Raw genomic sequence first — 12,484 nt, forward strand, 5'->3', positions numbered from 1 at the left:
CCCCGCCCCCCGCCCGGCAGCCTGCCAGGAGGTGGCCTTGGACATCCGTGCGCGCGTCGAGGAGTTCAAGCCCTACATCCCGCTGATCCAGGGCCTGCGCAACCCGGGCATGCGCAACCGCCACTGGGAGGAGCTGTCCCAGGAGATCAACATCAACGTCAGGCCCAAGGCCAACCTGACGTTCGCCCGCTGCCTGGAGATGAACCTGCAGGAGCACATCGATAGCATCAGCAAGGTGGCCGAGGTGGCCGGCAAGGAATACGCCATCGAGCAGGTGGGCGGCCCTGACGGACGCGAGCATGCACAGCACGCCTGGCACGCATGGGGAGGGGGGGAGAGCATGTCACCCTGAGTCCAGAGGTGGGCCCGTGGAGGATTTGTCGACCAGACCAAGCTGAGCATGTTTTGCAAGGGGGAGCGAGGTCAGGGCCTGGCCTGGCCCTCCCTGCCCAGTGCTGACCAGACAGCGTGGGCAGCCAGCTCATCCCTGGGCCCTGGGCCCGGCTCACCGGCCGGCCCCGACTCGCTCACCACAGGCCCTGGACAAGATGGAGAAGGAGTGGTCATCCATCCTGTTCAACGTGCTACCCTACAAGGAGACGGAAACCTACATCCTCAAGAGCCCGGATGAGGCCTCGCAGCTGCTGGACGACCACATCGTCATGACCCAGAGCATGTCCTTCTCCCCCTACAAGAAGCCCTTCGAGCAGCGCATCAACTCCTGGGAGACCAAGCTGAAGCTGACCCAGGTGGGCCTGCCCCGGAGGGCGGGGCTCCACGGCAGGGGCAGGGCTTGCCCGAAGTCGGCCGCACCCAGCCCTCTGACAGGCCCCGCCCTCCCGAGGAAGGCAGCCAGGCAGGCTCTCCCCATTTGGAAGCTTGGCTCTTGGAGGGATTGGCACAATGAGGCTGAAGAGGGTCACGAGAGTGGTCCCCAGGCCCCCAACTCCAGTCCTGGAGCTGCCTGGCTGGATACCAGAAAGCCTCTGAGGGTCTCCATGCCTGACACTCCTGCCCTGAGCCCCTCTCCCACCTCACTGGGGGCCTGGGCTCTGGAGGCCAGAGGCGGGGGCTGCCCACAGAGCCCTGGAGGACGGTCCCAGGGCCTGGTCACGAGGTGTGGCCCCCTACCCACGCTGGGGGGTGGAGGGGACTTCCTGGGAGCTGTCCGGAAACATCTGGGGAGACCAGAAGCTGGGTGAGGAGGTTGGCTCTGGGCAGACCATGTGAAGAGGGTCAGTGCTGTTGCCAGGCCGCCCACCTTGGGCGCTTCTGTTCCCTCCATGTGGGAACAACCCCCTTCCATCGTTCCAGGGTGCCCCTTGGCCAGCACCTCTTGCAGGGCCGTCACATACAGGTGTGCGGCCCCTGGTAACTGAGTGCAGAGCTGAGCCCTTAGTGGGTCATGCACTCCTTGTGGCCAGGATCCCACCCTGGCCGGCCGCCGGCCATCTGCATCTCCCCATGCCCGAGCTCATAAGAGGGAAAGGGGGCTGTGCCATGCCTTGTTTTGAACCAGGTTCCTTCACGCACAGACTGATGGTTCAGAATGTCTTCCAGGAACCTCAAACTCAAGTCCCAATCAGGCGAAGGGAATCTCGGGGCGGAGCCTAAAATCCTCCCAGGAGGGGAGACGGGGTTGGACTCGGTGCACTGGGTTTTTCCTCTGTGACCTCGGGCCTTCTGGGGAAAGCCAGGGTCCAGCCCTCATCAGGGAAGGAAGAGCCTGTCGAAGGCTTGGGCCTCGGCTTGTTGGAGGGCAGGCGTCCTGCAGCCTCTTGGTCCCGGGGGGACTGTGATGCTAACCCTGCAGACCCTCACTGGCCCCAGCGTGCTGTCAGGGCAGGCAGCCGTCCTGGCGTCTGGACCGAGCCTGACATGCCTCCTTGCAGGAGGTGCTGGAGGAGTGGCTGAACTGCCAGCGCTCCTGGCTCTACCTGGAGCCCATCTTCAGCTCCGAGGACATCAACCGGCAGCTGCCGGTGGAGAGCAAGCGCTACCAGACTATGGAGCGGCTCTGGAGGAAGATCATGAAGAACGCCTACGAGAACCGGGAGGCGAGCTCACCGGGGCGGGAGCACGGGGGAGACCCCTGGCCGCTTGTGCTGTCCTGAGTGGGCTGCCCAGGAACACGGCCCCCCACGGGCTTCCTCTTGGACGTTCTGGACCCACGTCCTCGCTCTAAAGGCCCCGAGCAGCCCTGTAGTAAAGCCAGTCACACAGCTCTCCTCAGACACCTCCCCCACCCCGGACAGTCTTGAGCTTCCCCAGGAGTTAGTTAGCCGGGTGGATGGGCGCAGCTCCTGGGGCAGGATGGATGCCACCTGGACCCTGCTGGGGTCTCCGGCGCTGGGCAGCGCGCTCTGGAGAGCCCACCTTGGGGCCTGGCCTGGCCGGCCCCCGCTCACACCATCTCCGCTGGGCCGGGGCCTTGCAGGTGATCACCGTGTGCGCCGACCAGAGGCTGCTGGACAGCCTGCGGGACTGCAACAAGCTGCTGGACATGGTGCAGAAGGGCCTCAGCGAGTACCTGGAGACCAAGCGCAGCGCCTTCCCCAGGTGGGTGCCCCGCGCACGCGTGCACACAAGCACGCGGCCAAGGTGTCCGGCGCCCACCTGACTAGCCCCGCCCTGGCTCTGCTGGCAGATTCTACTTCCTGTCGGACGACGAGCTCCTGGAAATCCTCTCGCAGACAAAGGACCCCACGGCCGTGCAGCCCCACCTGCGCAAGTGCTTCGAGAACATCGCCCGGGTGGGTCTCCAGGCCCTGCCCTGGCACCTCCCAGCCAGGAAGAATCAGTTCTCGCTTTGTAGCCCAAGGCCCTTGAGCAGGAAATGAGGCAGCAAGTGGCCCCCCACCCCATCCCCGAGAGACACCTGGGCCCTTGGGAGACATACCAGCTCCAAGACCCCGAGCTCAGGGCTGGGGCTGGTGGCCCTCAGAGCCCCGCTCGCCTGCAAATCCAGCCCTTACCACGTGCGCACAAAGGCCATCACGCCTACAGCCTCCTGACGCGCCTCTCCCTCCCGCGTCTGCAGAAGTCACATAGGCTCGTGTGGTGACGGGTGGGTGGTGTGCACACAGGGTGGGACTTCTTGGGGCAGGCGTGGGTGGGGCCAGGACACAGCTGGGACAAGGCGACCACATCCCGCCTGCATGCGGCCAGACAGGACACAGCCCAGGTAGACACGCGAGGGGGCAGCCCCTGGAGGTGGAGGGCCCAGGCCGGGCAGCCTTGGGGCTGTGGTGGCGCCCCGGGTGACCCCTGACCCCACCCCCAGCTGCTGTTCCAGGAGGACTTGGAGATCACACACATGTACTCAGCCGAGGGCGAGGAGGTGAAGCTGTCCTCCTCCATCTACCCCTCCAACAATGTGGAGGACTGGCTGCGGGAGGTGGAGGCCAGCATGAAGGGCAGCATTCGGGACTTCATCAGGTGGGCCATCCAGGCCTACCCCACGGTGAGCCGCCCTCCCCACAGCCTCCCCAGGGGCCCTACATGGAGGACTCTGAGGACCACCCTGCCCACGAGGACCACCCCACGGTTGTGCGTGTGCCGGGCCAGTGCTGGACATTGCCCGGGTCCCCTCAGCCCTCACCAGCAGGGGCCATGGGGCTGAGCCTCCGTCAACTTAGTTGCCTGAGCAGACAGGGATTTCTGGGCATGGGCCCCACCCCGTGACCCCACGTTTCCTTGCCGAGGAGGCAGTGATCTGTCCCCAGCCCCCGCCCCACCCACGCTAGGTGGAATTAACCACTGGAGCTGAGAGCGCCGGCTGCACAGACAGAAAATGTTCGAGGGGAGGAGGCGGCACGGGGCCAGGGCTAGGGGGCGGTCAGCTGCCCGGGTCAGCCTTGCCCTGGTCATTTCCTAGATGCCCAGGACCCAATGGGTTCTCAAGTGGCCCGGCCAGGTGACCATTGCTGGGTGCCAGACCTACTGGACCATGGAGGTGGCGGAGGCCCTGGAGGCTGGGGACCTCAGCAGCCGGCTCTTCCCCAAGCTTGCCCAGCAGGTAGGCACCAGGCTGGCACCATCTGCTCCCCCACAGCCCCAAGGGGACCAGCCCCTCCAGGGCCTTTTCCCTGGGTCCCCCTTGGAAGAGGTTGGGCCTAGAGAGCAGAGGTCAGACACCCTAAATGAGTGTCCCGCAGGGTCTGAGAGCAGGTGTGGTGGGGGGGGCATTGCATTCCACACCACCACTCCTCACACTCCTGCCCCCACCCCCCAGCCGGGCCCGCTCTCATGGGGCTGAAAGCCCTGCTCTTCTTGCCCCGCCTGCCCAACTCCTGCTCCCTCCCAGCCCCGGCCTGCAGGCCCGGAGCCCCCAGGATGGAAGGTTGTTCATGCGGAAGCCCACTCTCCACAGCAGGCTCAGGGTGGAGACCCTAGCTGTGGTGCAGTCCCTGACAGCCCCCTCTGGGCCTCCCTCCGCAGCTCAGTGACCTGGTGGCCCTGGTTCGGGGGAAGCTGTCCCGCATGCAGCGCACTGTGCTGTCAGCCCTGATCGTCATCGAGGTCCACGCCAAGGACGTGGTGGGCAGGCTGGTGGCGGAGGACGTGGTCAGCGTGAACGCCTTCGAGTGGATCTCGCAGCTGAGGTGGGGGCCAGGCCTGCTCACCCCAGCCCCCGCGCAGCTGCCAGGAGGGGCCTGTGGCAATAGACTTGAGGGGCCCTCAAAGAACGTCCTCTCCCGGCCCACGGCCCAGGAGTCGGTCTCTGTAACTCAGGTACTACTGGACCAATGAAGACCTGTACATCCGCGCCGTCAACGCCGAGTTCATCTACGGCTACGAGTACCTGGGCAACAGCGGGCGGCTGGTCATCACGCCCCTCACCGACAGGCAAGGCCCCCTCAGAAAGTGGACGGTCAGCCATTTGCTCTCGAGCCTGGACTGGTGTTGTGTAGCAGCTAGGTTTCTGGTTGGGTTTTGAATAGGAGAAGTGAGAGTGGCCACAGGCTGACTAGGCCCCCCCCGCCGCCCCCGAGGGTGCACACAGGGCTGGGGGCCAGGGGGCACTGGAACTGTGACTGAGGGCTCCCACGCTGGTCTGCGCAGCCAGGCCTGGCATACCTGAGGCCCTGAGAGCAGGGCCCCTCCCGACCCCTCGTGTCCCAGTGTGTGTGGCCTCTACCTGCCTCTTTTCTTCTGCAGATGCTACCTGACCCTGACTGGGGCCCTGCACCTCAAGTTTGGGGGTGCCCCTGCAGGTCCAGCTGGCACAGGGAAGACAGAGACCACCAAGGATCTGGGCAAGGCCCTGGCCATCCAGACGGTTGTGTTCAACTGCTCGGACCAGCTGGATTTCATGGCCATGGGCAAGTTCTTTAAGGGCCTGGCCAGGTGAGGCAGGGCTGTGGGATGGTACCGGGCAAAGCTGGAGGGCTTTGCTCTCTGTTGGTGGAGGGCCAGGTAGGTTCCAGCCTCATGCCTGTCTGTCGCTGGCCTGGCCTCCCCAGCGCCGGAGCCTGGGCCTGCTTCGATGAGTTCAATCGCATCGACATCGAGGTGCTCTCCGTGGTGGCCCAACAGATCACCACCATCCAGAAGGCTCAGCAACAGCGGGTGAGCCTCGGGCGCGCCCAGTGCACCAGCTGCCCTGTGCCGGGGGCTGAGAATCCAGAGTCCGGCCCCTCTCCCCACAGCTGCCAGCACTGAGCCATTGCTTCTGGAGTGCTGGAGGGGCTCTTGTCCCCAGTCAGGAAGGCAACGTCTTTGCCCCGGGCTCTGAGCAGTCCTAGGCCAAGTTGGGGTGGGCGAAGGGGTCCCTTCCCTCACCCGGGTCCTTGTGCAAAGGCCAGGGGTCCACCCTTGCTCGACCTCGTTCAGGGCAGCAGGGGTCTTTTCCAGAGACAGGATCTCAGAAATGGATGGGTGCCGCCCCAGCTGCATAGGGTCTGGTTGACTGAACGGAGAGAGCTGGGGTCAGGGGTCAGAGGTGTGACAGCCTCTGGAGGGACTGAGCCAGGGCCCAGTCACCATGAGCCAAAGGCCATGTGGTCCCAGGGCCCAAAAGCTCAGACCAGATCCCAGGAAGAAGATCTGGTTGGCACCACCCAGGGTTGGAATCAATCAGGCTGACCAGCCATGTCCAGGTTGGAGCCTCAAAGGCGGGTGAGGGGGTGGGAAGGTGGGACATCCAGAGATGGGCCTGGGCTGGGCACCTGCAGCCCCGAAGCGCCAACCTCCAACCCCGGCAGGTGGAGCGCTTCATGTTTGAGGGCGTCGAGATCCCCCTGGTGCCGTCCTGTGCTGTGTTCATCACCATGAACCCTGGCTACGCCGGCCGTACTGAGCTCCCCGACAACCTGAAGGCAGGCACTGGGGGTGGGGGGTGGGAGGGCGTGTTGGGGAGGCTGGCAGGGGGGCACCTAGGCTCTGACCTGGGCTCAGACCCACCCAAAACCAAGCCCACTGCCATCAAATGGACCCAGAATCAGAGTGGCCTCCTTAGGGTCCTGAAGGTGACACATCTTCAGGGGGCAGATAGCCCCCTCTTTTTGTGACGGAGGGGCTGCCGGGTTTGAACCGCCAACCTTGTGGTTGGCAGTGCAGTGCTTACCCAGCAGTGCCACCAGAGCTAAAATTGCACAAGCACAGTCACACTGTTGCCTGTGATGCTCCAAGGCGGCCTTCCTGCCCCCGGGGTTCCGGGCTCAGAGGCCTGCTCTTAGCTATGGGGCATGGGAGACATCAAGCGTGTGCGTGTGGGGGGGGGAGGGAATGTCTGATGGGACCTACCGTGGCTGGACTGTGGGGAGGAAGCCAAGGCAGGAGCACAGAGGGGCCGTCACTGGGGAGGCTCACGGGCAGGTGTTCACAGCAGCACAGGGAGCCTATTTCTAAGGGCCAGATCCCAGCCCAGAGGGGCACTAAGCATTCAGCATGGGCTGTCAGCCTGGGAGGAGGGCAGGGGGTGCGGCCTTCCCAGGGCTGGGCGGTGCAGGAGGGCAGCCGCCCTGCCCTCACCTGCGCCCGGCGGCGCCCACCCCAGGCGCTCTTCCGCCCAGTGGCCATGATGGTGCCGGACTATGCCATGATCGCAGAGATCTCCCTCTACTCCTTCGGCTTCAACGAGGCCAACGTGCTGGCCAAGAAGATCACCACCACCTTCAAACTGTCCTCGGAGCAGCTCAGCTCCCAGGTGAGGCCCTGCATGACCAGGGGCCCCTGCCTGCACAGCAGCACCCTCACCTGCCCTGGGCCGCTGGCCACTGCTGGGCGCCTCACACACGCTATCTTGTGGACCCTCCCAACACATCCATTTCTCAGCCCAGGTCACTGAGCACTGCCCTGAGCACTGGGAGTCTGCCTAGGTCCGCGAGGCCACAGCGGGGTGGAGGCAGGAGCCGGTGCAGGTGTCCACCTGGGCGAGCTGGGGTGCAGGGAAGGTGGCCATTCAGAGACAGAGCGACACTCAACCCAATCTGGGAAGCAAGTGTGGGGACCAGGACGGGACTGCCTCTCACACACACCCACTCCCTGGGGGCAACCCCAGCCAGAGGCAGGATAGGTGAGTCTAGCCACCCAGTACCCGTGGGTGCTTCGTTCTCAGGCTGGGTCCCTGTTGCCGTGGAGGGTGCCTCGGCTTATATGCTACAGCCTCCACGTCACTTTCCACATAGTTGCAGAGAACCCCCCGGTGGGGGGGGGGGTTCAGGGTGCGGTGTAGCACTGAGGGGACACACGAGTACCTCCAGTTCTGAGTGTTTCCTCCCTACTCTTAAGACCTCGTGAACGCTGTTAGACCTCCTTATGCACCCATGTATGAGTGAGATGGTGAGACGCAGGGATGCCAGGATGGGGGACCCTGCAGGAATAGCAGTGGGAGTAGCGATTCCCTGAGGATGCAGGAAGATTGGGGCTGGTGGGGGGGGGGGAATGGGGAAATGATAGCAATTGGGGCTGTGCAGATGATAGAATTGTAGGTGCGTGGATGTACTGGATGGGGTGAGATACAGCATATAGATGTGTATAGACTGATGTGGCATGAGTACACATATATATTTATGTGACTATAAAACACAAGGGTCCCTGGGGTGGGGGAAGGAGGGAAAAGGGAGCCAACATCAGAGAGTGGAAGAAGACAGTGCCTTAGAGCTGACGGTAGCCGACTGTACAGTGTGTGTGATCTATTTGGTTTATGGCATGTTAGGACATCTGTAAGAGCCCCAGTAAAATGGTGAAGGAGAAAGATAAACACCCCCCACCCCGCTCCTCCATGGATGCCAAAAGAGGGTGCCCACACGGCATCAGAGAGGTGCTGTTCCTACCAGGACACCCAGCTACTGCCACCACAGCCCACCCCTGGACTGGCAGCTCCCTGGCCCAGCCACCCTGCCTTCTTTCAAATCATGCGGTTCCCAAAATGCTCCCCCACGAGTGCCCCGCCCCTCGTCATTCTGAAGGCATCACCCTTCCTTCCCAAATGACGGTGACCCCACGTCAGCCCATGCAGCAGGGAAACCACTGCTGCCACGGAGTCGGCGCAGACTCACGGTGGCTTTGTGGGACAGGCTGGAGCTGCCCCTGTGAGTTCCTGAGGCTGTAACCCTGCGGGAGGAGGGGCCGCATCTTTCCGGAAGCTGCCGGGGGTGTCGGACTGCTGACCTCTCAGCTTGCATCCCAGGACGTGACCGCTGTGCCACCAGGGCTCCAGACTTGGCTTCTGGTCCCTAGGCCCGTCCAGAAGCCGCTCTCATGGCGCCCGGAGCCCGGCACACTGAGAACCAGCCACCACCAATAGCCTCGGTGTGGGCAGAAAGGTGGACCGGAGAGTGCTAGAAGGCACCTTCCCACGGGGAGCTCCTTCCTCGGCTTTTCAAACAGGATGACTCAATGTGCATGCAGTCCCTGTGCCGGAACGCAGGGGCTCCGCCAGGACCAGGCAGAGCTGGAGCCCGGGCCTGAGTGCCCAGCTACAGCTGCTGCAGGGAGAAGCACCCGGAATTATTATAAAGGGAGGGGGCGTGACGGGGACATCGAGACGCCAGAGACCCCAAAGGAGGGCCGCTGGCCCTCGCTGGTGTGTGCAGGGCGACACAGGGTCTGCCGGGAAATGACAGTGGTAATGAGGTGTGTCAGCACCAGGGGGACGCAGTGCCCCTGAGAGGGCCATGCCCACACCCACCTCTCGGGTGCAGGATCACTACGACTTCGGGATGAGAGCCGTGAAGACCGTGATCTCGGCTGCTGGGAACCTCAAGCGGGAAAACCCCAACATGAATGAGGTGGGCAGGCCCCAGGCTCCATCTGGGGGATGGGGATGGGGTCCTCAGGAGCAGTGCTGGGGGGGAGGAGGGGGCATCTGGCCCAGGCTGCCCCTCAGGCCCTGTGGCTTGCCTGGCCTTGCAGGAGCTGATCTGCCTCAGGGCCATCCGCGACGTGAACGTGCCCAAGTTCCTGCAGGAGGACCTGAAGCTGTTTGCGGGCATCGTGTCCGACCTGTTCCCCACCATCAAGGAGGGGGGCACGGATTACGGCATCCTGGACACGGCCATCCACACGGCCTGCGACAAGGAGAACCTGAAGGACGCGGAGGGTGAGCACCCATGACCCGCGACCCGCATCCCGGGGACACAGACAGCCGAGCCGCGCCTTGGGGGGTGGCCCTGCACCTTGCAGAGTCCTGCAGGCCAAGGCTCCCCCATGAGTGCCCTAAGGGCCAGGCAGGCGTCCTCATCCCCACCCCACTGGAGCCTCCCGGGTGGTCAGGAAGCAGGGGCTTGGCCCCTCTCCCTGATCAAAACCAAACCAGGTGCTTTCAGGTAGGTCCTGCTGGCAGCCTGTGTCTGTGTGGCTCCCTATGATGGACGGATGGACGGCCAGGCGCTTCTTGGCAGCGCCTCCACCTGGGCTTGAACTGCCGGCCCTTTGTGAGCAGCTGAGCTGCTCCCCATTTGTAGCATCCACCCCCCCCCCCCAAGACCTCACAGATAGGCCCATTCTTGGGCTGCAGCCTCCCCACCCTGAGGTGCCATGAAGGTTGGATGGAGACCATCTTTAAACTGGAGACCAACACACACACACACACATAGCACCTCCACCTGTACACATACATGTGTACACGTATATAGACCTACACACACATACGCCTATACAAAGACATATGCTCACACACAGTCACATATACAGACCTGTGCACGCACACGTCTGTACACATATGTATATGTACAGTCACATATACAGACCTAATCACACGTCTGTACACATGTGTACATGCATGTGTACACGTACAGTCACATGCAGACCTATGCACACATATCCCTAGCCACATGTACAGGCCTATACTCAAATTTTTTGCTAAGATGCCACAGCATTTATCAAAAGGGCCTTTAAAGCCCCCCTGGTGGCGTGGTTTAGCTTGTCAAGCTGTGCACACTTAACCACACTCACAAAAGTATCAAGCATCTACTGTCCAGAGAACGGCCCCCTCCCCACCCCATCCCTGCTAACTGCCAGTGGACCTGGTCTCCATAGATAGAACTACTCTTTCCTTCTCTGAAGGTGGGGTCAGACAGTGTTTGTCCCTGTGCCCTGACTACTTCCACATCTGGTGGGATGCCCTCCACATTTCCCCGTCACTAGATTTCTAAAATCGCTTTACGGGGGCTCTCACCGCTCTTATCACATTCCATGCATCGACTGTATCAAGCACATGTGTACTTATGTGCCATCATCGTTTTCCAAACATTTACTTTCTACTTGAGCCCTTGGTATCAGCTCTCCCCCCCCCCATGACCCTAAATTATAATGACCTTTGTATTCAGATTTTACACCTTCCATTCGCCCCCATTTCTGTTGTTTGTCCCCCTGGGGGGGGGGGTGTCGGTCATTGTAGTCATCTACTGTTTCTCCCCTACCTTCCTGGTATGGTGACTCCCATCTCTGTACTCGAGCGGTTTACCTGACCTGGATTTGGTGTGTCTAGCCAGAACTGAAAGGCAGGACTGGGGTCATGAGAGTGGGGGTGAGGAAGCCTCAAGAACCAGAGGAATAGTGTGTGTTTCATCGGTACTGTACTGCGCCCTGGTTGACTCATCCCTTCCTTGTGACCCTTCTGTGAGGAGATGTTCTGTTGTCTACAGATGGGTTTGGGGTCTCTACTCCAACCCCCCTCGTTCTCAACAATGTCATTTTTCTTTGTTGGGGGGCTTCTGGTGCCTGTTACCCTGATTTCATGGATACCGTGATTGTACAAGCTGGTGTGCTGCTTCCATGTGGGCTTGTTTCTCTGCTAGATGGATGCTTGTTTGATGTCAAGCCTTTAAGACCCCAGACACTGCATCTTTTGATAGCCAGGCATGATCAGCTTTCGTCACCACATTTGCTTATGTACCCGCTCTGTCTTCAGCAATAGTGTCAGGAGGGTGAGTATCACAGAAGGCCAGGTTGTTAGAAAAGTGTTCTTGCGTTGAGGGAGGGCTTGAGCAGACGCCCAAAGTCCATCCACTTCCTCAGTGTGTTGCCATGTAAATACATGTACACAGGCCAATACTTGCTTTTATGGATTAATGTATTTACGTAAGTGCACACCTATGTTTATATCTCTCTCCATCGCTTTGCTTCCTAGATCTTCCCTCTGTTTCCTTCTCCCTCCCTCCTGCCCCACCATCACACTCGCCCTTCTTCTGCCTCTTAGCACTTTGTCTCAGCTGGACTGCTGTTGCTCCGACACCCCAGGGTCTCTGCGTCCTCCTCTTGTTGCTTGAACCTCCTAGTCGGGCCATTGCTTTCTCCTCGTGCTTGCTCCCCGCGCACACCTGCCTTATACAGGTGGACAAAACCACAACAAAAAGCAAAGATTGAATAAAAAGAGGAAAAAAAACTAGCAAAAGAACCCCAAAACCAAAACAAAGAAGCACACACAATCCCAGGCCTGTCCACTGACCTTTATGACAATCTCTCCACAGGTCCTGGGGGGCCCCCAAGCCTAAAGTTTATTTGGGGGGCTGCTCGGGGGTTCTGTGGCCTGGCTTGACTCCCGTTGCTGATCGTGTGTCCCCACTGAGGGTGCACTGGTCATTCTGTATGTGGGCACAGGCTCCCGTGGTGCTCAGCAGCCACGTTCTTATTCTGGCCACTGGTGGCCACTTGCTCTGGCGGCCGGGCAGCTGCCTTCCCGTTGGCGCTGTCATCGAGACCCTGGAACAGCGGGATGCAACGCTGCCCGGTCCGTGCGCGCCCTCACCTCTGGTCTTAGGTGGGCGCCCAGTGAGGCCGAGCCGTGCTTTCTGTGAGTCGTGCTGTCTGACCGCAGGCCGAGCCGTGCTGTCTGTGAGCTGTGCTTTCTGTGAGTCGTGCTGTCTGACCGCAGGCCGAGCTGTGCTGTCTGTGAGCCGTGCTGTCTGACCACAGGCCGAGCCGTGCTGTCTGTGAGCCGTGCTGTCTGTGAGCCGTGCTATCTGACCGCAGGCCGAGCCGTGCTTTCTGTGAGTCGTGCTGTCTGACCGCAGGCCGAGCCGTGCTGTCTGTGAGC

The 12,484-nt window shown here is 61.5% G+C and overlaps 1 protein-coding gene across 1 annotated transcript in view; it reads left to right on the forward strand.

The window, feature by feature from the left end:
• DNAH1 (dynein axonemal heavy chain 1) overlaps positions 1 to 12,484 on the forward strand; it is a 58,414-nt gene that overhangs the window by 21,760 nt on the left and 24,170 nt on the right. Inside the window, exons 17-31 of the mRNA XM_045297415.1 lie at positions 21 to 274; positions 537 to 749; positions 1,893 to 2,057; positions 2,438 to 2,559; positions 2,648 to 2,753; positions 3,284 to 3,463; positions 3,878 to 4,018; positions 4,441 to 4,604; positions 4,735 to 4,848; positions 5,161 to 5,349; positions 5,466 to 5,571; positions 6,207 to 6,320; positions 7,001 to 7,150; positions 9,150 to 9,236; positions 9,361 to 9,547. Of these exons, the coding sequence (XP_045153350.1) occupies positions 21 to 274; positions 537 to 749; positions 1,893 to 2,057; positions 2,438 to 2,559; positions 2,648 to 2,753; positions 3,284 to 3,463; positions 3,878 to 4,018; positions 4,441 to 4,604; positions 4,735 to 4,848; positions 5,161 to 5,349; positions 5,466 to 5,571; positions 6,207 to 6,320; positions 7,001 to 7,150; positions 9,150 to 9,236; positions 9,361 to 9,547 (2,292 nt within the window). The remainder of the gene's footprint in view (positions 1 to 20; positions 275 to 536; positions 750 to 1,892; positions 2,058 to 2,437; positions 2,560 to 2,647; positions 2,754 to 3,283; positions 3,464 to 3,877; positions 4,019 to 4,440; positions 4,605 to 4,734; positions 4,849 to 5,160; positions 5,350 to 5,465; positions 5,572 to 6,206; positions 6,321 to 7,000; positions 7,151 to 9,149; positions 9,237 to 9,360; positions 9,548 to 12,484) is intronic.

This window comes from Echinops telfairi, unplaced genomic scaffold (assembly GCF_000313985.2).
Source record: "Echinops telfairi isolate 266 unplaced genomic scaffold, ASM31398v2 ScPeMD7_7420;HRSCAF=8458, whole genome shotgun sequence".
NCBI classification, from domain to species: domain Eukaryota; kingdom Metazoa; phylum Chordata; class Mammalia; order Afrosoricida; family Tenrecidae; genus Echinops; species Echinops telfairi.